Source organism: Halichoerus grypus, chromosome 13 (genome assembly GCF_964656455.1).
Source record: "Halichoerus grypus chromosome 13, mHalGry1.hap1.1, whole genome shotgun sequence".
In the NCBI taxonomy this organism is placed as follows: Eukaryota; Metazoa; Chordata; class Mammalia; order Carnivora; family Phocidae; genus Halichoerus; species Halichoerus grypus.
The window spans coordinates 2,582,604-2,603,546 of record NC_135724.1 but is presented as its reverse complement, the minus strand read 5'-3'; the positions used below and the strand labels follow the sequence as shown (position 1 = coordinate 2,603,546).

The window sequence follows — 20,943 nt, the reverse complement described above, 5'->3', positions numbered from 1 at the left end:
TCCCACTCCCAGCCAACTTTTTTTCCTTCTGTTAGATTTTAATCGCACCTTATTCTTGTTTTCAATCAGTGTAAATATATTCTTACGTCTGAGAGAACACTTAAATGTATATATTTTAAGGGTTTTTTTGGTAACTAATTAGGGCCTTTTTGCAAATTTATCACCTTGGTCTTCTGTCTTGGGCTGTTGATTTTCTTTATGTGATGATAATTCCATTTTTGCCCGTATTAGTCAGCGAGTGTCTGTGTTTATGAATGCTGGTGTCGTGTGTGGATGCTGGTGATTTCGGAGCTCTCTGCCAGGCTGGTCAGGGAGCCTCAGGGAGGCGCTGTTGAGATGAGGTGACCACGGTGCCTCTCCCTGCTGGGGACCCATCTCGGTTTCCCCATGGACTAGCAGTGCAAAGGAAACTCCTTTGTCCCAAAGAGAGCTTCACCGAGTAACTCACTTCAAACCCTACAGACTTGTTTGGATTCATTTTACTTGTTTCGTGAAAACTTAATTTTTTATGAGGATTGGATCCATTTCTTGTATTTTATTTAGATGTGTGTATGGAGGAAGAGGAAGAGAATTCTGAAAGAAGTGCGTCTCGAAAGGCTCGTCCCGAGGTCATCACTTTCACGGAGGAGGAGACGGCGCAGTTAGCGAAGATTCGGCCGCAGGAGAGTGCGACCATCTCCGAGCAGGTGCTGGTGCAGTCGGCGGCCGAGAAGGACCGCATCAGCGAGATGAAGGACAGGCAGGCGGAGCTCGAGGCCGAGCCCAAGTACGCCAACTGCTGCTCGTACTGCCCCAAGAGCTTCAAGAAGCCCAGCGACCTGGTGAGGTGAGGCCGCCGGCGCCTTTCTCGGCGTTTGCGGGAGGTCTGTGTGCACCTCGACCATTTTGCCGTGGCTAGGGAGGCCCGCGTTGGAGGGTGCCTCCCGAGAGGCTGGCCAGTTTCTGCAGTAGCAGTTTTAAGCCGGTGTAGATTCTGGGGCTTCCATTCAGGCTCATCCGGAATGTTGATGAGAAAGCAGTGCGCTCCGTAGATGGGTTGTGCGCAAGTCTGAACGGCTGTGCTGGGAACAGGCCCCTTTATCCGCGGTGTCTGTCCGTCCCCTGAGTGGGCTGTCCTCCTCCTGACCTTTGTGACAAGGTCGTGGTGGCCTACCTCTGCCTCACGCGGGTGTTTCGTCATCGCTTCCCCCCGGAAGACGGCGGGGGGGAGTCCGGTGCGGTGCTGTGACGGAGAGAGCGCATTCACCTGACGTGTGTCACAGTGTGGTGTATGGTCGTTCTACCTAATCATCAGTCATTGTAGTTAGTCTCTTACCTGGGCCTAACTTAGACATTCAGCCTCATGAGAACTATCGTGTGTGTACAGGAGAAACAGTGTACGTGGGGTTGGGTACATCCACGCTTCCAGGCACCCCCTGGGGGTCTCGGAACATACTCCTGTGGATAAGGGGGACTACTGCAGGTTAAAAAAGAAAAAAGAAAGAAAATGAATTATTTATTGAGGACGACATGGTGCTAAGCTGTGTAGGTTTGCGGACCGCATCAGGGTCCTGCTACCCCCAGGGGGGCTGGTCTGTGTAGGGAGCGAGGGCACAAGCACACGCCAGGGTGGATGGTGACGGTGTCATGAGGCAGCCTGTGATTAAGGCCAGTCCGCCTGACAGCAGTGACTGGCGTGAGGTCAAGTCCCAGCAGGATGGTGAAGAACTAGAACCCCGGACCCTGAGGCTGAGCCTGGGAGAAAGAAGTGGGAGGTGAAGCGTTGTCCTGTGGTACAAAACAGGGTACTTAGGGTTTGCTCCAGGAGGGAGCTGATGGGTGAAGGTGTAGGGCAGCGTAGCGCAGGGGAGAGCAGTTGGGATTTCGTGGTGGGTGATGGAGCAGGCTGCTCTCAGGACCCTCCACGTGGGTGGGACTGAGGCTGGTGGCAGAGTGGCTCCCGGGTTGGAAGTGTGTGTCCAGCGAGTCTGTAGGTGACAGCCAGCCTGTACTCTTCTTCCCACATGGGAAGGGAAGTATGAGGGTGATGCTGAAGTGGGTGAGCGGGGATTAGAGTCCACAGGGAGCCGGCAGTGTCCCTCCCGGGCACCCCCTGAGGTGAGGGGTGCAGTCGAGGCCGGGGAGTAAGACAGCAAAGCATATGGCAAGGAGAGCGCTAGGCGCTTTGATGAAGGAATTGGGGAGCTTTGTAGGTAGGAGTGCAACCTGGCAGGAGGGGCGCCAGGAGGGGAGCGCGCAGGGCAGCTGGTGGGGAGAGCCAGGTCAGCGTGAGGGGCTGGTGGGAATCCCCGACGAGAATGCCCTGAGGGCCAGGGCTGCCAGTTGGAGGCGATGGAGGCAGCGCTGCGGGGATCCACACACCACGTCGGACCCCGGCGAGGCTCTGGGCCTATGGACAGTGCCGAGGGGTAGCCCGCCAGGACACAGGGCAGAGGCGAGAAGCCGCTTGGTCGTCGGCACGTATGAACGCCTCTGCATCACGACACGGAGAGTGATGCCTAACGGCAAGGAGCGCTGGGCGGCCTCACAGCTGATCGATCCTCTTGTTCGTCCTGCATTGAAAAGTCGTGGGCAGCTCATCCTGTCCTGCTGATACTGGGCAGAGATCATAGGGAAGCCAAACAAAACAGAAGCATAGCACGGGAGGCCGTCAGGTGAAAAATAGTCCTTCCTGCTCCCCACAGACAGCCAGTCAGCAGTGTCTTAGGTACGGTTTCGAGAAATGTCCACACACATGTCCACGTTAAGTTCTGTAATTTTATGTGTTGCATAATTTTTACACATCATTGGGTCTTAGACATCTTTGTCGGTACCCACACACCCATGACTTTCCTGTTAATGGTGACAGAGTGTTCTGTTGTCGGGGTACTAAAATTTATCCCATAACACCCCGGTATGAGCACTTAGCTTTCTGTGTTCAATCACTACACGAGTATTCGCGAGTACTGCACGAGTACTGTGTAAGCACTGCACTAGTAATGCGTGAGCTCTGCATGAGTACTGTGTGAGCACTGCACTTGCACCGGATGAGTACCGCATGAGCACTACACAAGTACTACACGAGCAGCGCGTGAGTACTGCACGAGTACTGCATGAGCGTTACATGAGTACTGCACGAGCACTGCACTTGCACCGGATGAGTACCACATGAGCACTACACAAGTACTACATGAGCAACGCGTGAGTACTGCACAAGCGCTGTGCAAGCACAATACAAGTACCATGCGAGTACTGTGCGAGCACTGCACGATCACTATACAAGTAATGCACGAGTACTGCACAAGTACTACAAGAGCACCGGACAAGTAACACATGAACACAACACAAGTACTACATGAGCACCACATGAGTACTGTATGAGTACTGCATGAGCAACGCATGAGCACTGCACGAGCACTCTACAAGTACCGCATGAGTACTGCAGAGTATTATATGAGCAGCACGTGAGCACAGCAGAGTACTATACGAGCACCACACGGGGACTAAAGAGTACTATACGAGCACTGCATGAGCACCGCATGAGTGCTGCAGGGTACTATGCGAGCACCGCAGAGTACTATATGAGCACCGACGAGTACTGCAGCATACTGTACGAGTACTGCATGAGCACTGCACGAGCACTACAGAGTACTATACAAGCATCACACGAGTACTGCAGAGTACTATACAAGTACTGCATGAGCACCGCATGAGCACTTCAGGGTACTATACGAGCACCGCCTGAGCGCCGCAGAGTACTATATGAGCACCGCACGAGTACTGCAGCATACTATATGAGTACTGCATGAGCACCACATGAGCACTTCAGAGGACTATACGAGCACCACACGAGCACTGCATGAGCACCCCATGAGCGCTGCAGGGTACTATACGAGCACTGCATGAGTACTGCAGTGTACTATACGAGTACTACATGAGCACCCCATGAGTGCTGCAGGGTACTATACGAGCACTGCATGAGTACTGCAGTGTACTATACGAGTACTACATGAGCACCCCATGAGCGCTGCAGGGTACTATACAAGCACTGCATGAGTACTGCAGTGTACTATACGAGTACTACATGAGCACCCCATGAGTGCTGCAGGGTGCTATATGAATACCGCCTGAGCACCGCAGAGTACTATATGAGCACCGCACGAGTACTGCAGCATACTATACGAGTAATGCCAGTACTGCATGAACGCCACAGAGTACTATACAAGCACCTCACAAGTACTGCAGCATACTATATGAATACTGCATGAGCACCACATGAGCGTTGCTGCATACTATACAAGTACTGCATGAGCACTGCAGGGTCCTATACGAGTACCACGCGAGTACTGCAGTGTATTACATGAGTACTGCATGAGCACTGCAGAGTATTATACGAGTACTGCATGAACACTGCATGAGCACTGCAGAGTACTGTACGAGCACCGCACGAGTACTGCAGTGTACTATATGAGTACTGCATGAGCACTGCAGAGTATTATACGAGTACTGCATGAGCACCACAGAGTACTATACGAGCACCGCACGAGTACTGCAGCGTACTATATGAGTACTGCATGAGCACTGCATGAGCACTGCAGAGTATTATACGAGTACTGCATGAGCACTGCAGAGTACTATACGAGCACCGCACAAGTACTGCAGTGTACTATACGAGCACTGCATGAACACTGCATGAGCACTGCAGAGTATCATACGAGTACTGCATGAGCACTGCAGAGTACTTACGAGCACCACACGGGTACTGCAGTGTACTATAGGAGTACTGCATGAGCACCGCATGAGCGCTGCAGGGTACTATACGAGCACCGCCCGACTGCCGCAGAGTACTACACGAGTCCTGCACAAGTCCCGCATGAGCACCGCGTGGGCACCGCGCTGTGTGCTTCTGCGTGCACCCGTGGGAGTGTGGGGCCAGTGTTGGCAGATGCCGCTTGCTGGCCTCCCGACGGGCTGTACCACTTATGCCCGCTGGTCTCTGAATGTTCCCCAACCACCCCGACCGTGCCCTCAGCACACGGATGAGGGAAATGCTATCTTATCCTTTTAATTTGCTCTTTTAAGTGCTGAATATGGGCTGGACCCTTTCACAGGGCTTTGGCCGTGTGTGTTTCTTCTCTAAGCTGTGCATTGCCCGTTCTTCCACTGTGATATTTCTCATCTTCTTACCAATTCATAAGCACTCTTTGTTTTTTTTTTTTTTTTTTAAAGATTTTATTTATTTATTTGAGAGAGAGAGAATGAGAGAGAGCACATGAGAGAGGGGAGGGTCAGAGGGAGAAGCAGACTCCCCGCCGAGCAGGGAGCCCGATGTGGGACTCGATCCAGGGACTCCAGGATCATGACCTGAGCCGAAGGCAGTCGCTTAACCAACTGAGCCACCCAGGCGCCCCAGCACTCTTTGGTTTTAAAGAAAGCCCCCGTTTTCACTGGTCTTGCAGACTTTTTTGTTTGTTTGTTTTCTTCTGGATTTGTTTGTGGTGTTTTGTGTAGAGCGAAGATTAAAGGTTTTATTTGGCCAAATGTATTCAGCCTGTACTAACACATAATTTTCATTTATATGGATATGAGGTTGTTTGTAAATGTATGTAAAATTAAACTGAAAATCACTTCATTGCAAATGCTTTCTAATTGCAAATGCTTTCTGGCTAGGCATGTTCGGATCCACACTGGAGAAAAGCCATACAAATGTGACGAATGCGGGAAGAGCTTTACCGTTAAGTCGACTCTGGACTGCCACGTGAAGACCCACACAGGTAAGGACAGTGCCTGTGTCATACGTAGGGGCCTTACAATGGCGTTTGAGATTTGTTCCTGTGTATCTTGCCCACAGAAATACTTTCAAAATCATAGAAAGCTTAAAAATCCTGAGCCATGGAGAAATGGGTATATAAGGATTTTTGATTCCTGACTTGGGGAATATGACCCAGATAACACTGAGGAGAATGAGCTTGATCTCAAATGCCAGGCTGTAGGTTGTCTTGTATTTTTATTCAGATTTGAACACCTTTGTTAAGAAAATTACTCCTTAGTCTCATTTAGGCCAAAGAGATTTGGCTTGTTGAGATTTTACAAGATCTGGGGATTTAGCAAATCTTATTACAGTTCACAGGTAATAATTCTTTTTATGTGGGGGGGAAATGTTATAAAGGAAAAATATTAATGTCCAGTTTTCAATGGCCATTTTTTCCCTTTCATCTCATTTGAGGGAACTGAAGGTGAGCTGTCCTAAGGAAAATATATTGAGGCTTTGCTCCTTGATGTGCACAGGGCATCCCAGTGGTTAGGGGGCAGGCTTCACACCTCTGCCAGGTTGGAGGTCTGCGTCCACTTCCGAGCCACTTCTCTGAGCCTCCAGTTACTGCTTAGAAAGCGGCACGTGGTGAACTCTTAGGAAATGGTAGAGGATTATGGTTATCAAACTAATTTCTATTCTTAATTTTTGGTTACCGGCAGAATTGACCAAAAATATACAAAAGAAATTTTACACATTTATGTAAAGCCGTATGATTCTTTTCTGATAGGTCAGTATTTGGAATTAAACAGATACGTAAATGTAGTGTGTCTCTTCTGTGGGAAGTGTTTCTGTCACTTTGTTAGGTGCCACGTGTCTGTCTCTCTTGTGTGACGTTGTGAGCTGCCGAGGACCAGGAGGGGTCCGCTCGGCATCCCAGGTCCGGTGGGGGGTGGTCGCTCGCACGGCCGGTGCTGGTGGTGTTCAGGACGGCTCGCACACGCGGGATTCAGGGCTGGCTCCCACGCATAAGGAACAGAAGGAAGAGTCTCTGTGAGGAATACCTTTCAGGCCTCCTCCTCCATGCTGGGCTCCTCGGGTGACCTTTGAGGCCCCCGAGCAGGGTTGGGACAGCAGGCCTCCCTCGCCTGGGGTGAGTCCCCGTGTGCCCACCCTGGTAAATAAGAGTCAGTATTGCTTTCTGGGAGCAGTAGAGGGAAACAGAAAACCAGGATGCTTTTGTCCTCCCAGAGCCTCTCCGGGGCAGAGTAGGTGGGTGACAGGGCACTCAGGTCCAGCTGCACGGCCCTCATCATGCCCTGGACACAGGAAAAGCACAGAGTCCCAGGGGCTGAACGTGTGATGCACGCCTGTGGCCCCAGGGCGCTGTCCCCTGTGCGGGTGTGAGAGACAGCTGCCGAGACAGGCACGTGCCCTTTGTGCACCGAGGCACGGGGACGCTGGCCTCCGCTCCCGCCGAGGTTCAGGGTGGGCAGCAGTGCGCACGCGCTGCAGAATCTGAGCACGGGGACAGCGCCGGGCTCACTGTAACCGCCTGCTCACTTCGAGTCTGTGAAGCAGCACTCTGTCCCTGGCGGGGCGTCCTGTGGGAGACCGGGGCTCCCGTAAGCACTCGGGCCCCGGGGTCAGCACCCCGCCGGCCCCCGCTGACCCGTGGCTGGACTCCCCACAGGCCAGAAGCTCTTCAGCTGTCACGTGTGCAGCAATGCCTTCTCGACGAAGGGCAGCCTGAAGGTGCACATGCGTCTGCACACGGGAGCGAAGCCTTTCAAGTGTCCCCACTGCGAGCTGCGCTTCCGCACGTCGGGCCGGAGGAAGACTCACATGCAGTTCCACTATAAGCCCGACCCGAAGAAGGCGCGGAAGCCAGTGACTCGAAGCGCCTCGGAGGGACTGCAGCCCATGAACCTGCTCAGTCCGACGTCCACCGACCCCAACGTGTTCATCATGAACAACTCTGTTCTCACGGGACAGTTCGATCAAAACGTGCTTCAGCAAGGCCTGGTGGGCCAGGCTATTCTTCCTGCCTCCGTGTCCGGTGAGCCCGGGGCACTGGGGAGGGTCCCTGAGGGCGCGGACACTGCCTGCCTGTGTGCTGGGGGCGCTGCTGGGAGCTGGGCGACTTGTGTCTTCCTTGGAAGCTCCCCATGGAGGGCAGCTGGGAAGACTAAGATCTCCCTGTGCACATGAGTTCCCCTTCATCCCTTCTCCTTTCACGACATCTGCTTTTTCTTACTGAGTTTAAATGTGTGTTTTTCTCAGCATCCTCACGGACTTCACAGTGAGATGTGTTTGATGACTCCTCATGAACAGTGTGGATAACATGGGAGAGTTCGCTAACTGCTCTTGGGTCACCTAGTACTTGAAAAGTATACATTTTGCCCATTTATGTGTTTCGTGGATTGACAGAGTGACTCATTCTAGCTATCAGACATGTCCTGTGGCTTTCTTTCTGTGTATGTGACCCGTGGAGTGATTAAAGCCTGAAAAAACACGATTATTCATTGCTGTTTTAAATCTTGGGCTAATCAATGTAATCTCTTTGAGCCCAGTTTCCGGGTGTGTTTAAGATGGATAATATCTATTTCAGAGGATTTGTTTTGCATTGCATCAGCTAAGGTGCGTGTATGGCGTGGAGTAATTATTAGTACCGGTGACTAGGTCATGTTGGCGAGGTGTAGGACTGGGGTATATAAAAAGCCCTACGTGAGAAGGAGCTTCTTTCCTGTCGAAGGAGCTTTTCCGAAGGCAGCATCTGCATTGTCTCTGCCTGCAGCCGGCGGCGACTGGACAGTGTCCCTGACGGACGGGAGCCTGACCACCCTGGAGGGCATACAATTACAGTTGGCCGCCAACCTGGTCGGCCCCAACGTTCAGATCTCTGGAATCGATGCCTCCAGCATTAATAACATCACGCTGCAGGTACGACGCGGGCCGTGGCATCCTGGGCTTCGGTGTGGTCAGAACCGCACGTAAGCACGGACGTCCCACGACGAGTATCTCTGTTGCTTTGCAGATCGACCCGAGTATTCTGCAGCAAACGCTGCAGCAGGGCAACTTGCTTACTCAGCAGCTGCCGGGGGAGCCCGGCCTGGCCTCGCAGAGCAGCTCTCTTCAGACCCAGGACAGCACGGGCCCAGCCAGTGTCGTCATCCAGCCCATCCCTGGCCTGTCCCTGCAGCCCACCGTGACGTCCGCCAGCCTGACCATCGGCCCGCTGTCTGAGCAGGACCCTGTGATGACCACCAGCAGCAGTGGTAAGTGGGCGCCATGTGCACTGAGGACACTGGGCGGCCCCTTCTGTCTTTGGGAAGCTCAGCAAACACATCAAATGTCCCAAGCGTACCCAAGCTTCCCCGGCGACAAGTGATGTGTAGTCACCGTACGCTCATAGATCGCTACCCGCACCTGCTCCCGTGGTCCCGTTGGCTTCCGGTTTCAGCGTAAGCCTCTCTTATCTCTGCAGGAGGGAATCAGAGATGACTGATGTCTTCTTTTGAATCTTCTTTTTTTTTTTTTTAAAGATTTTATTTATTTATTTGAGAGAGAGCGAATGAGAGAGAGAGCACATGAGAGGGGGGAGGGTCAGAGGGAGGAGCAGACTCCCCGCAGAGCAGGGAGCCCGATGCGGGACTCGATCCCGGGACTCCAGGATCATGACCTGAGCCGAAGGCAGTCGCTTAACCAACTGAGCCACCCAGGCGCCCTTTTGAATCTTCTTTTGAAATAACTGTCTCACTAAACATTTTTAATATAAAAAAGGAGAAAATTACTATTTTTTTAAGCCCATCTTTATTTTGTTTTGTAATGATGACCAGGGACTCAAGACCTCTCTCAGGTGATGACATCACAAGGCCTGGTGTCCACCTCCAGTGGCCCCCACGAGATCACCCTGACCATCAACAACTCGAGTCTGAGCCAGGTCCTGGCGCAGGCTGCCGGGCCCACCGCTGCGTCGTCCTCAGGGTCTCCCCAGGAAATCACCCTGACCATCTCTGGTTAGTCACTTCACATTTTAAACCTGCTTTTCCCTGCGATTTGAGTGTATCTTATTCGTATGTGTATGTATGTTTGTTTGGGTTTTTTTTTGCAAAACAGAGTTTTGCATACACCCAGTGCTCAATATGCATTTGTAATAAATGTGGGAAATTCAGGTTTAGTGAGAGAGTGTCACAGTTCAAATACCAGAAATTAACAGGGAGAGTTACTCCTGTCCTCCGGCTTGAGTCTGCTGTCCTGACACACTGATCTGGTCCACGGACAGCGGGCTACAGAGCTTCTTCGTCTGTGTTCCTGCTCCGCTAAACTGGAGGCGTGTGGCTGGGATGGCGTGTGCGCGGGCACATTCTAGATGCCTCCGCTCCTCCCCGGGGTCCTGCACAAGCTGTGCTCTAAGGCACCGGGCAGTCTGTGAACAGGTAGAAAGTACCCTCTGGGTGTGCAGGTGCCTGGAACTCGGCAAACCAGTCCTACGTGTCGGGACGGCTGCGCTCGCGGTCAGATTGTCCTCCGGTGTCATTAATGCTCCCAGCACGTTCTCCTCTACCTCAGCCTGCAGCATATTTTATCGGTGTGCTTTGCCCACGTGACTCCTAGCTGTTCGGTAAATGTAGCAATAATTTTTGTGGCCCTTATGTGCCAGGCACTATTCTAGTATTTTTACAAATATTAACGCATTTAATACTAATTTATTTAGGCCTCACAGCAACCTTATGAGGTGGTTGTTAAAGACAGGCAAAATATTTTGCTAGGAGGCAGGACACTGTCGCTGGGGAAGAGGGAGCTTCATGGTGGACGTGGGAGCATTTTCCCTTAAAACACAGGGAGTAGTGGTGGGCAGACTCCTGGACCGACCTGGCCAGGGGAGCAGGCCAGGCGAATAGACTTGCGTTTCCAGGAGATTTCTGCAAAATATGTGAGTGCAGTAGAAAAGTTATTCAGAAGGAAACGAAAAGCTTTCTCTTTTAGGGAGTGTCTTTATTTCTTTTACTGTATGTGACAAACTTGAACCTGTTCTTGGATGGAGTTTTGGTTTTGAGTGACATGGAGTGATTTTAGATGCTATTAGGCAGCAAACATTAACTTTCAATTTTACATAATCCAATTACCTTCCTGGTTTCTTTGTATATATCTGAATTTTAATACTTTTTTTACTTTAAGGAAGTTGCTTGTTGAGCGAGTTCACTTCTCCCGCGTGCCCTCGGTATGTGAGGCGCTGAGCTGGTCCTGCACAACAGGCCCGGCCTGCAGGGGCCCTGCGGACGGCTCAGGCCGTGTGTTACTTAGCGTGTGGATCGTGCTACTCTTTCTTCCGTGTTTCCCTGTTCTTGATCATGAAGTTATTTTATTACTTATCAGTATTTTCAAAACAGTAAGGAGACGAATTTAACCAATTTTTTAAAAAAAATTAGCTATAAAGGTTTATCCGGGGAGAAATCTTTAAACCAGTTGATGACACGGGGTTTGTCCAAACCTTGGGCTTGAGACTTCTTGTTCTCAGTCGTCATTATTGTGCTCATGGGAATTGGCAACTCACACGGCAGCGTTTCCTTACTCTGTGCTGAAAAGGCTGTAGGAAAACTTCCTATTTATGGTCACTTGTTGAAAGCGTCTAGGTAGGATTTTCAGTTATTTTGTAGGAAGTTCTTTTTTCCATTAGTGTGTATAATTATACACGCTTGTCCATGTTAGGAAGCAATTACTACGTCAGTGAAGTTTTGTGGACTTTTAGCAGTTCAGAGGTCATTTGAGAAAGAAACTGAACATTGGGTAAAAGGCAAAAATAGTGCTCAGGCTCCCAAATGATCTAGTTCCTCTCTACCAAAGCCCTCTTAATCTGATGTCTCAGGCAGTTTTCAGCAGAGAATCAAAAAAGTGGTCCCCCACGTACTCTGACCCTTCATCCACAGGCCTTTTGAAGACGGGTCTGCTGTGCTGATCAGAGTTCTGCCTTTTCCATTTTGCCCGTGCCCGGCACGCACAGCTGCTTTCCCCTTTCTGTTTCTGTAGAGCGGTGTGAGGATGCCGCTGATGAAATAGCCGAGGGCAGCGTCCTTCTGTCTTTTGATGCTTTTCCCTCCAGTTTGCAGAGTTGTCTTGCTTAAGCCTAACTTGACAGTAGATGTTTTTTTTAAGGTAACTTGTTTGTGTCCAGTCTTCCTGAAGCATTCAGTGTGGGTTTCGTGGACATGTCGCAGACTGTCCAGTTCTCCCGTGCGTGTTTCCCTACAGTGTGGTCACAGCATGTGATCGCCGTAGCTACCGAAGCTGGCGTGTGCAGGTTTAGAACCGAAGGCCAGTGCCCCCCAGTGGGCGTGCACCCCAAGCACGTGTGAGCCCCGAGTGCCGTGGTGCGGGGAGCCTCAGCCAGGAGCCGCAGCGTCGCTGCTTCCTCTTGCGCCGGCGGTGGGAGGTCAGGGGAGGGTCAAGCGTCATTTTATCGTGTCCCTGCGATCCACTTAAACACACGTTTGCCGTAAGTTCTATTCAACAAAGTTTGTAATTTTAAGTGCCTAAATACTGAGTCAAAGTAGAACTCTTGAGAAGTACTTCAAAATGCTTTACAGCTTGGAGAGTGTGAACAAATAGTGGCATTTAGGGGAAGTGTATTTCATGGTCTTTTCATTCTTTTCTGTAAATATTATTATAAATGAAACAGCTTTCATTTTAATAGCATGTTATTTTATGTTTAACCCGCTTGCCAGGATGTGACTTAACGTGTTACTTTCAGATATCACAATATTAATTTCCATTTAGGTCAAGATCTTATTCAGCACAATGCTAACGGAAGTAGTGAAGTGAACGGAAGCATAAGGCTATCAGCTCCTGCTGCCAGTGGTCAGTCCGCCGGCGCCACCCTAACCATAAGCAGTGACCAGCTGCTCGCCCAGAGCGCGACCCTGAACTCCTCAGGTACGCAGCCCACGCGTCAGCACCGGGGACGTGATCCGGGAGCCAGTCGCAGGGCTGTGTCCCGGTCGCAGGAGAGAAGGCGCCCGTCTTCTTTCCTGACTGGTGTGTCAGCGGCGTGTTCTGCCACCCGGGATGCGTGCTCGTCTCTCCGTCCAGGATACAGATCCGCTCTAGAGTTACCCACCAGTTAGTCGTTCTGCTGACTGAGGAGTAAACGTGAATCGTCTCATTCAGATAGGGTGCCGTGTGTTGATGCGCGTGGGCATTTTCAGGACTCCGTCCCGAAGCTGCCCCCCGCCACTTGTGCGGGGACCTGCCTAGCTCATGGCCTTGTGCCCCGCAGCCAGACTCTCCCGGCGCCAGCCCACACAACAAGAACACGGTTTTAAAAAGGCATCTTTCTAAGGTTTTGAAGTGTGGACTTTGACAAATAAAAGCAAATGAGCTCCAGTAAAATAAGTTTCAGATTCACAAGGACTCGTCATCACATTACGATGACATGCCTGTCTCCTTTTTTTTATCTTGTAGAGATTTTATTTCATTTCTTAGCCTTCTAATTTTCCAACTTTATCATTTTTTGAGAAAAAATTTAATTTTTAGATATATTAGTAGCTACAGGAAGGCTTTTTTTTTCATGCTTATTTGAAATGCTTTCTTACGCAGTAATTCATTTCTTCAACAAAAGACTGTAAGTGTATCGTGTGGTAAGAATTGTAGTGAATCTGGGAACGTGACACTGAGCAGGACAGACGTAGCCCCTTTGCATTTTGGACCCTAGAAACTGACGGAGCACAGACTTCATTGAAGAATCTGTAAAGCATTGTAAAATTGTGGCGGTAACGACAGATAGAGGAGAGCAGGTCCGAGGTCACAGGGCATTGACCTGGTGGGGTCGGCTTCTGTGAGAGCGGGGCGTCTATCCTGAGTGGCGGCGCGGTGCTGAACGGAGGCCCGTGAGCTGAGGCGGGCTGGCACGTCCAAGCGGGGCATGGGCCACTCGGCACAGTGGAGGAACTTTCTGTCCACCCCTCTCGTCTGCTAACGTGTGCGCGGGCACCTGCGTGGTTAAGGACTTTGTCAGAATCCCAGCTGCATTTCTGGCCCGTGATGTTTCCATTGCATCTGTGCTCTCTGTGTTTCGTGGGCTCCGTTCTGGAATGTTAGCAGTCCCAGCTCTCCCCGGCCCGCTTCCCTGGGGCGCATACTGGCTGGCACGGGTGGGATCGTGCGTCTCTCTGGAAGCTCTGCTTGACCTCTTTAATGAGCCCTTGGCAAGTGGATGGAAAGACCAGGAGAGTTCTCGGTGTTTTAATTTAAATGGAGTGGTTTTTTATGCTACTTTGGTGATCCTGGATGTTTGCTGGTACAGCGGACGACCTCGTTGAAAGTGGGACGTGTTCTGCTCAGGGTGGAGAACACATGCGCTGCGGGGGCTCTGCCGGCGCCTGGTTGGTTAGACGTGGGGTCTCTTACCTCCTGCGTCGCCTGCGCACTTAGTGACAGATGTCATGTTGCCGGGGAGCGGTCTCTCCGTGCAGCGGGGGCGTGGGGGGTGTTTGGAACAGCTGTTGTGCATAAGGCCACTGTGAATCATGCACTCGTGGTCCTTTAAAAACCACAAACATTCCCCTTTTCCTGACTTAATCTTTGTCTCTTCTTTACACTTTACTGTCTTAGAGCCAGCTGAGAACATTTCTTTCCTTTAGCGTAATTTGGTGCCTTATTTAAAATTTTTTTCCAAGGAATTTAGTGAAATAAAAGTTGAGCTCCTAATTTAGAATGTTTAATGATGTAATATCAGCTATTATACATAGAGGGTTAGTTTTATATGAGCACTTGTATTATGTCCTCAGGTACCTTTGGCATCTTTGAATAAACCTGGATATGGGAAGAGATTCTTCCTGCGTTGAACTACTCAATCCTTGATGGTAGGCAGGTATTTTTGGAGGTTTGCATGTTCCACTGGTACGAGTTATAATAGTGGAACTGACCCCGTGGGTATAACATTGGTTAAGAGATTGCGTCTTGAAAGGGCAACATTTTCCTGAGGGTCAGAGTCACTCCCAGGCCCAGCTTCAAGCCACACCAGGAATTGAAACTAAAATGACTTTGTGATTAGACATGCCTCTTCTAAGAAAAACAGTAAAACGAAAACTCTCAGTGTCTGGAAGTGCCACTTTATGTGGCCCTTTAGATCAGAGCACAGCGCAGCTGCCCGTGGCTGTCGTCCTCTGGAGTTCCCGCTGGGCACGAGATGCCCTTGAGGCTTTCAGCCTCTGGGACACATCTGGCCCTTTGCTCTTAACTGCAGCACTGAAAAGAACAAGGGCGTTCCCTTTTAGGGGCGTGCAAATAAACAAGTACCGCAGAGTTCCATGTGCAAGACAACAGCACGAGCTTCTGTTCAGATACCTGACGTGGGGTCGGAGGCCGCTTCACGGTCTGACCCTGACGCATCCACGACATCGGACACACGTGGTTTTCTCAGGACGTGGTCACACGTGTTGTGAGCGCCCTCGCAGAGGCAGAAGGTGTTACTAATGGGCTGGAAGTTTAGCACAGCTTTTTAAGGAATTTATCTCAAATGGCTGTCATCTTTTGGTTCTTACCTTTGTCCACTATTAACATAATTTTGATTAATAAATTGAGTCATGTTTTCAGTGGGAAAAAAAAGCCACAATTCTGTTTTTCCTTCCTTTGTAAGGTTATTTTGTTTCTTCTAGATTTAAGTATGATCAATTACTTCCTTCCCAGCAGCTCAGAAGTCTTAACATTTCCCATTTGTGGGTACATTTTATAATTACGGAGGACGTTCTCCCCACTTTCTCCTTGGGGATGAATGGCCAGACGATGTGTCTCCCTGTTCCCGCAGTCCCCCCCAGCACACACACACCTTTCTTGCCACGTTTTTATCTCACATCCTTTAAACTGCTTATGAAACTTTCCAAAATTATCATTAAGTTTTCTCAGAAGCTATAAAAATTATCCCAGCAAGGATTTAAGACAGTGATGGGTTTGATGACCATAAGGGATTTACTCATCCTTTAGAGATGACTTTTTTTGAGTTAGAACTGTAAACAGGAAGACTTAGATTTCTGTGATGTGGCCTGGAGGACTTGTGGCTTCAGAGCCGGTAAGTGAGGACTGGAGGTGAGAGTCTGCAGTCTGTGCTCAGGTATTCAACCTGAATTTCCAGGTTGAGAGTATTTAGCTTGAATGAAACTGTGGTTTCTAGAGCTTTAAATAAAACTTTTTCTATATCATTAAGAACTATATATTGAACAAATGTAATTATAGCATTTAATTAGTTATGCTATTGCGTGTTTAAGAAAACTTCATTTTTTCCTACTCACATTACCTGTTTTTGGACCATTTTGAGGATAGAAGTTCTACTTGAACTGATACCATCCTCTTGGTGGAAAATGTCTTGAATGTGGAACATAGCTGAACATCCATTCACACACTGTTGGCGTAGAGATGTGAACCCTAGCACTGGCTGAGGTTAGTGTCCCCACTGACCTCTGTGTCGGGATTCACTTCAGCTCAGTGACAGGCTTCTGTTTTCTCTTTGGATTTCCTGTGCCTGACAGTCCTGGACCCCCTCACTGCATTAATGATCATCAGGGAGTCCGATTCTGCTGGTGGGGAGCAGAGAAGAGACATTCCTTTGTTTCAGGAGTTCGGGTGAGGCTTGATGTCTTGGCCTTGTGAGTCGCAGTGAACCCCGTTAGCATCTGGTTTCGCTCTTTGTAGATATAATTCCGGTGAGCCTTTCACCACGTGCTTCTCTTGACCGGGCGCTTTGACGGCCCAACCCCAGTCTTCACCCTAGTGATTTTGATTGAACATCAGTGCACGTAGCTGGTCGTTGCCATGTTCTCAGGATTCTTCTTTTTAGTCTTCGTCTACTCATGTTAAAATCATACGTGCATGCTAGTCTGCAAGAGGAAGGGTGCGTGGAGGTGACGTGAGAACACGAGGCTGACCCAGGTACTGGTAACTGGAGTGCTTAGAACATACACCCTCCACAAATCCACACTCCTCCGGTCCCAGCGTGTCCTAGCAGTCCACTCTGCGCAGATGCTCAGCAAGGTGGGAGGGGTCGGACGAGGTTGTCTTTGGAGCCCCGGGGGCTGCTGCAGAGCAGAGACTCCTAGCCTCCTAATGGTTATACTGCTTTTGAAGGTTCCAGGTCTGTGCAACACAGTGTGGGACTCCAAGAGTGTGGATCTATGGAGGCATTGTATTTGGAGGACTCCAGTTACAAGTAAGTAACCTAGTTTCCCTGTTGGCCCCTGACGCAGAGCAGAGGCTCTGGACTAATGGGACCCCAGTCACAGCAAAGTATCCACAGGAGTCTCTTTTTGTTTTTAAACCTAATTAGGAAATAGCATTTCACCTTTTGCTTTAGTTACCATCTTGGTATCTGTAGCACCTAGCCCAGTGGCTGAGACAGGGGATGATAAGTCACGTTCGTCAGGTGAATGGAAGGATAGATGGTGAGCATTGTGTGTGTGTGTGTGTGTGTGCGCGTGCACGCATGTGCGTGTGTGTTATGCTTACAAGTAAAACTCAAAAAATTGTTTTCTGTTGGTGTCCACCACAGGACTTTGATAATCCCGTGCTCAGCCCATCTCATTTGCCAGCCGAGTTTCTGTTTTGTAAAAGAAAAGGCCTTTCTTTGCCTGATTCTGTCCCAGATATCTTCCTTTCTCTTATCATTGGCTACAAAGGGAAAATATTAAAAAGTCTTGTTGTCTTTTCCAAAGAAAAGTAAGATGCCATGCAGGATAAATTAATGTTTAAAGGGTTGCATGAGGTTTATTTCCGCCTTAGCAGACATAGAGGAGGGTGGGGGGGCTAAGCAGGTGTGGTCACACTGTAAGCCGTGTTGCCGATCGATGCCCGGCGGGTCCCGTTTGGTTCCTCTCTGCAGGCTCCTTTCTGGTCCTGGACGGGGACAGCGTCCTGGAGGTTCTTGGCAGTCCCTTCTGCCTTAGCAGTAGTGACTAGGACTGTAGCGTCACATTTTTACTCTTTTACTGTGTTTTTCTTGATATTATACTTAAGCAAAGTGTATTTATGCATAAAGAGATTCAGAAACTGTAGAAGCCTGGCCTTAAAATTGGAATGAGAGATTCTATGATTATCTCGGTGTAATTTCAGAAGCTTAGGTAATGTAAACGCCGATTCTGACAGATTAGTTCCTTCCTAAAACCACCCTCCCGTCCCGTTATGACTGGACTTGCCCAGCTTTGCCGCTGAAGTGCGTCTTCCTTTTTCGTAGAGCTGAATGCTACCCCTGGAAGCCTCCCTTCGACGACACCCATGTCTCCATCGGCCATGTCTGCTCAGAACCTGGTCATGTCGTCATCAGCAGTGGGAGGAGATGCCAGCGTCACGCTCACTCTGGCCGATACTCAGGGCCTGCTCTCCGGAGGACTGGACACGGTCACGCTCAACATTGCTTCTCAGGTAGGGCGCCGCCCGCCCTTCGGAGGGGGTCGTGGCACCCTTCAGTTTCTTTTTTCCTAAGCGCATATGCTGGGCATCGTTTTCAAAACTGAAGTGGTTTTTTTCTGATTAAAATACAAGTAATGTGTTAGATGCAATAAGGAGACAGGGAAATTCAGATAAAACAGAAGACTGTTTTTAAAAATCCACTGGCCAGACGAAACTGTGATTGACCTTGTAGTGTATCGATCCTTCCAAAGCTTTATATGCAGATGTATAGACACATGTGTTAACATTCCCACAGAAGTGAGCTCGTATATACGTCATGTAGTGTGAACTTCCCTCTTACTACACCATGAATACCTTCCCCATCAGTGATTTTAATTTTTTTTATTTTTTAAGATTTGTATTTATTAATTTTTTTAGAGAGAGAGCAAACACATGAATGGGGTGGGGGGAGGAGCAGAGGGAGAGGGACACGTGGGGCCTGACCCCATGACCCCGAGATCATGACCTGAGCCGAAATCAGGAGCTGGATGCTTCGCTAACTGAGCCACCCAGGTGCTCCCCCATCAGTGATTTTAGGAATGCAAAGGTTTTTTAATGGCTATGCAGCATTCAGTTTTATGAGTCTGTTGAGGGGCATCATGAGCATTCAGGGTTTCAGTAAGTAGTGTAGGAATTCTCACGCTCTCAGTGACTTACGGTCTTAGGTGAATGGCTGCAGTGCGCCGGATTGAAGGGTGTGCATTTTGAATAATGCATTGAGCTGAGACACCGGAACACCTTTCAGAGTTTAATTAGAAAAACCATGATAAATTATAATGGAGAGTTACTGTACTAACCCTATCTGGTTGTTCCCCTTTCTATATCCCTGTCCCTGCCGTAAGCACGGTAGGATGTGCCGAGGGATCAGAAGCAGGATACGTTCTTGAGGCTCGTTCGTCTGCACTCAGGCTCGCCGCACAGGACGAGGAGTTAAGATTGTGGCCTCCAGGGCAGGAGTGGTCTGGCCCCATCACAGCCAGCCACAGGGCGGCTGTTTGGACCCTGGATTCTAGTCCTTGCCGTTTGTAAGAGAGGGACATTTGTCCGCCCAGCCTGGCCAGTGCGGAGCCAGTCTCGGGCCGTTTGTACCTGCAGGTCGTTGTGCTTCTGAACCGCTCCCGCGCTGTTGGCAGAAGCCCTCCCAGGGCCCCTGGCAGGAGTCGGCTCCCACGGGAACACACGGCCCGCTGCAGGGGAGCGGGGGCGAGGGCTGGCTTCTGGTAGGCCGACCAGTGTCTGCGCCAAGTAGCGCTCTGCCGAACAGCCCGTGGGGGCTGCGTCGGTGCCGGAGGCCAGGGCCCGCTGTGCCGTCCTCCCCTGCGTCCTCCCGCCACGAAGGAAGAAGTATCTTACTGAGTTCTTCACACACTGTCACGTTTACTTCTCCTGTGTTACTCATCACCTGTTTGTCAGGACATTATCACCTTCTAGATATTGAAAATTAGTATTACATTTTAAAATTATAGTTGGAGCAGGAGGGGCCATCCAAGAGGTCAGCGGTGTGTTTTCTTTCTAGACGCAGGATGCACGGAGCTGGTTGGTGTTTGGTGGGTTGTTGTGTCCTTATTTCCCAGCCGGGACCTGGTGGTGACGACCGTAAGCCTTGTGCTGCGGCCCTGGCGCGAGCTCGCCGCTGACGGGCGCTGGCGGGGTGCGGTCGCGTGCGGGACGTGGCCCCTGTCGCGTGGCATAGATCGTCCACACTCAGGGTCGGGGGTGGCTCCTCCCTGTGGACTTGTAACTCTAGTAAAGAAGTAGTCATGACGTAAGAATTCTTTAAGATACAAATTTTAATGAAATTTAATGCCTTGCAGGGTGGGGTGAGGTTTGATCAGAAAGAGCCAAAGGCATTTATTTCTATGATTATGGGTTTGTTTTCTGTTTGTTAAATTCTGTCACTTTGAGAATTAATGATCATTATAATTGCAATGAAAGTTCAACGAAGAGTTCTCATTTTTAAAGTCTGTAAATATTTGCTGGGGATGTGTTTCCTCGGTGCACCGGGTGGTTGCTGGGCCCCCGACGTGCCCCTGGGCAGGGCGCGGGGGTCGGGGCCGAGGAGGGCGTTCTGCCCGAGAAGGATCTCAGAGGGCGTGGGAGTGAAGGGTTGATCGTGACGGTGGCAGCGCCGTGATGACGTAAGGTCCACGTGCAGGGTGAGTGCAGTGGCGGGCATGGGCTCTGGCCCCACCGTGGCTCCATCAGCAGGCCCCCCCCCCCGGTGATACTGCTTGGCACACGTATGCACACGTATGCGCTGCTCCTGTGGCTAAAACCCTTTCGTGGTCCCTGTGCTTGCAGCACCAAGGCCACGTTTCTTTACAGACGGGGCCTGGAGGAGTCTCTGCTGTCTGCTCACTGGCCCCCGTCCCTTCCTCCTGGGTCACACCCAGCACAGATTGCCGATCCCTCTGCCCCCCCGCCCTGGCTCTGTGTCCCAGGGCCACGGCAGTCCACGGCAGGCCACAGCAGGGAGTTCTCATCAGCCGCCCTCTCTCTCTCCTGCCCCAGCGCTGATGTCCAGGCTGGCCGGGTTTGAGAGCAGCGGGGGGGCCCCGGGGGGGGTGGCACTAAAGTTGGTCCGGATAGATGGCAGCTCCCTCTTGCATGTCTGTGGGTTACCTTGCTTATCTATACTCTCTGGCTTACTTTCCCAAAATTACCCAATCAAAAATTTAATGCCAAATTGATTAATTAGCATACATTGTATAAAACAGTGGTATTAAAAATCTCCATTAGAAATTCTGTAGTTTTATTGGAATCTTTTCTGTTAGCTG

The 20,943-nt window shown here is 50.3% G+C and overlaps 1 protein-coding gene across 10 annotated transcripts in view; it reads left to right on the top strand.

The window, feature by feature from the left end:
• The window catches only part of ZNF236 (zinc finger protein 236), a 107,968-nt gene that overhangs the window by 72,626 nt on the left and 14,399 nt on the right, over window positions 1–20,943 (top strand). For 8 of the 10 annotated variants that reach the window (XM_078060163.1, XM_036093751.2, XM_036093755.2 and 5 more), the window contains 8 exons: window positions 544–826; window positions 5,650–5,753; window positions 7,425–7,790; window positions 8,529–8,674; window positions 8,769–9,009; window positions 9,571–9,750; window positions 12,509–12,664; window positions 17,952–18,139. In XM_078060163.1, the coding sequence (XP_077916289.1) occupies window positions 544–826; window positions 5,650–5,753; window positions 7,425–7,790; window positions 8,529–8,674; window positions 8,769–9,009; window positions 9,571–9,750; window positions 12,509–12,664; window positions 17,952–18,139 (1,664 nt within the window). Of the gene's footprint in view, window positions 1–543; window positions 827–5,649; window positions 5,754–7,424; window positions 7,791–8,528; window positions 8,675–8,768; window positions 9,010–9,570; window positions 9,751–12,508; window positions 12,665–16,849; window positions 16,932–17,951; window positions 18,140–20,943 lie in introns of all 10 variants that reach the window. The other 2 variants (XM_078060160.1, XM_078060161.1) reach the window with 1 other exon arrangement.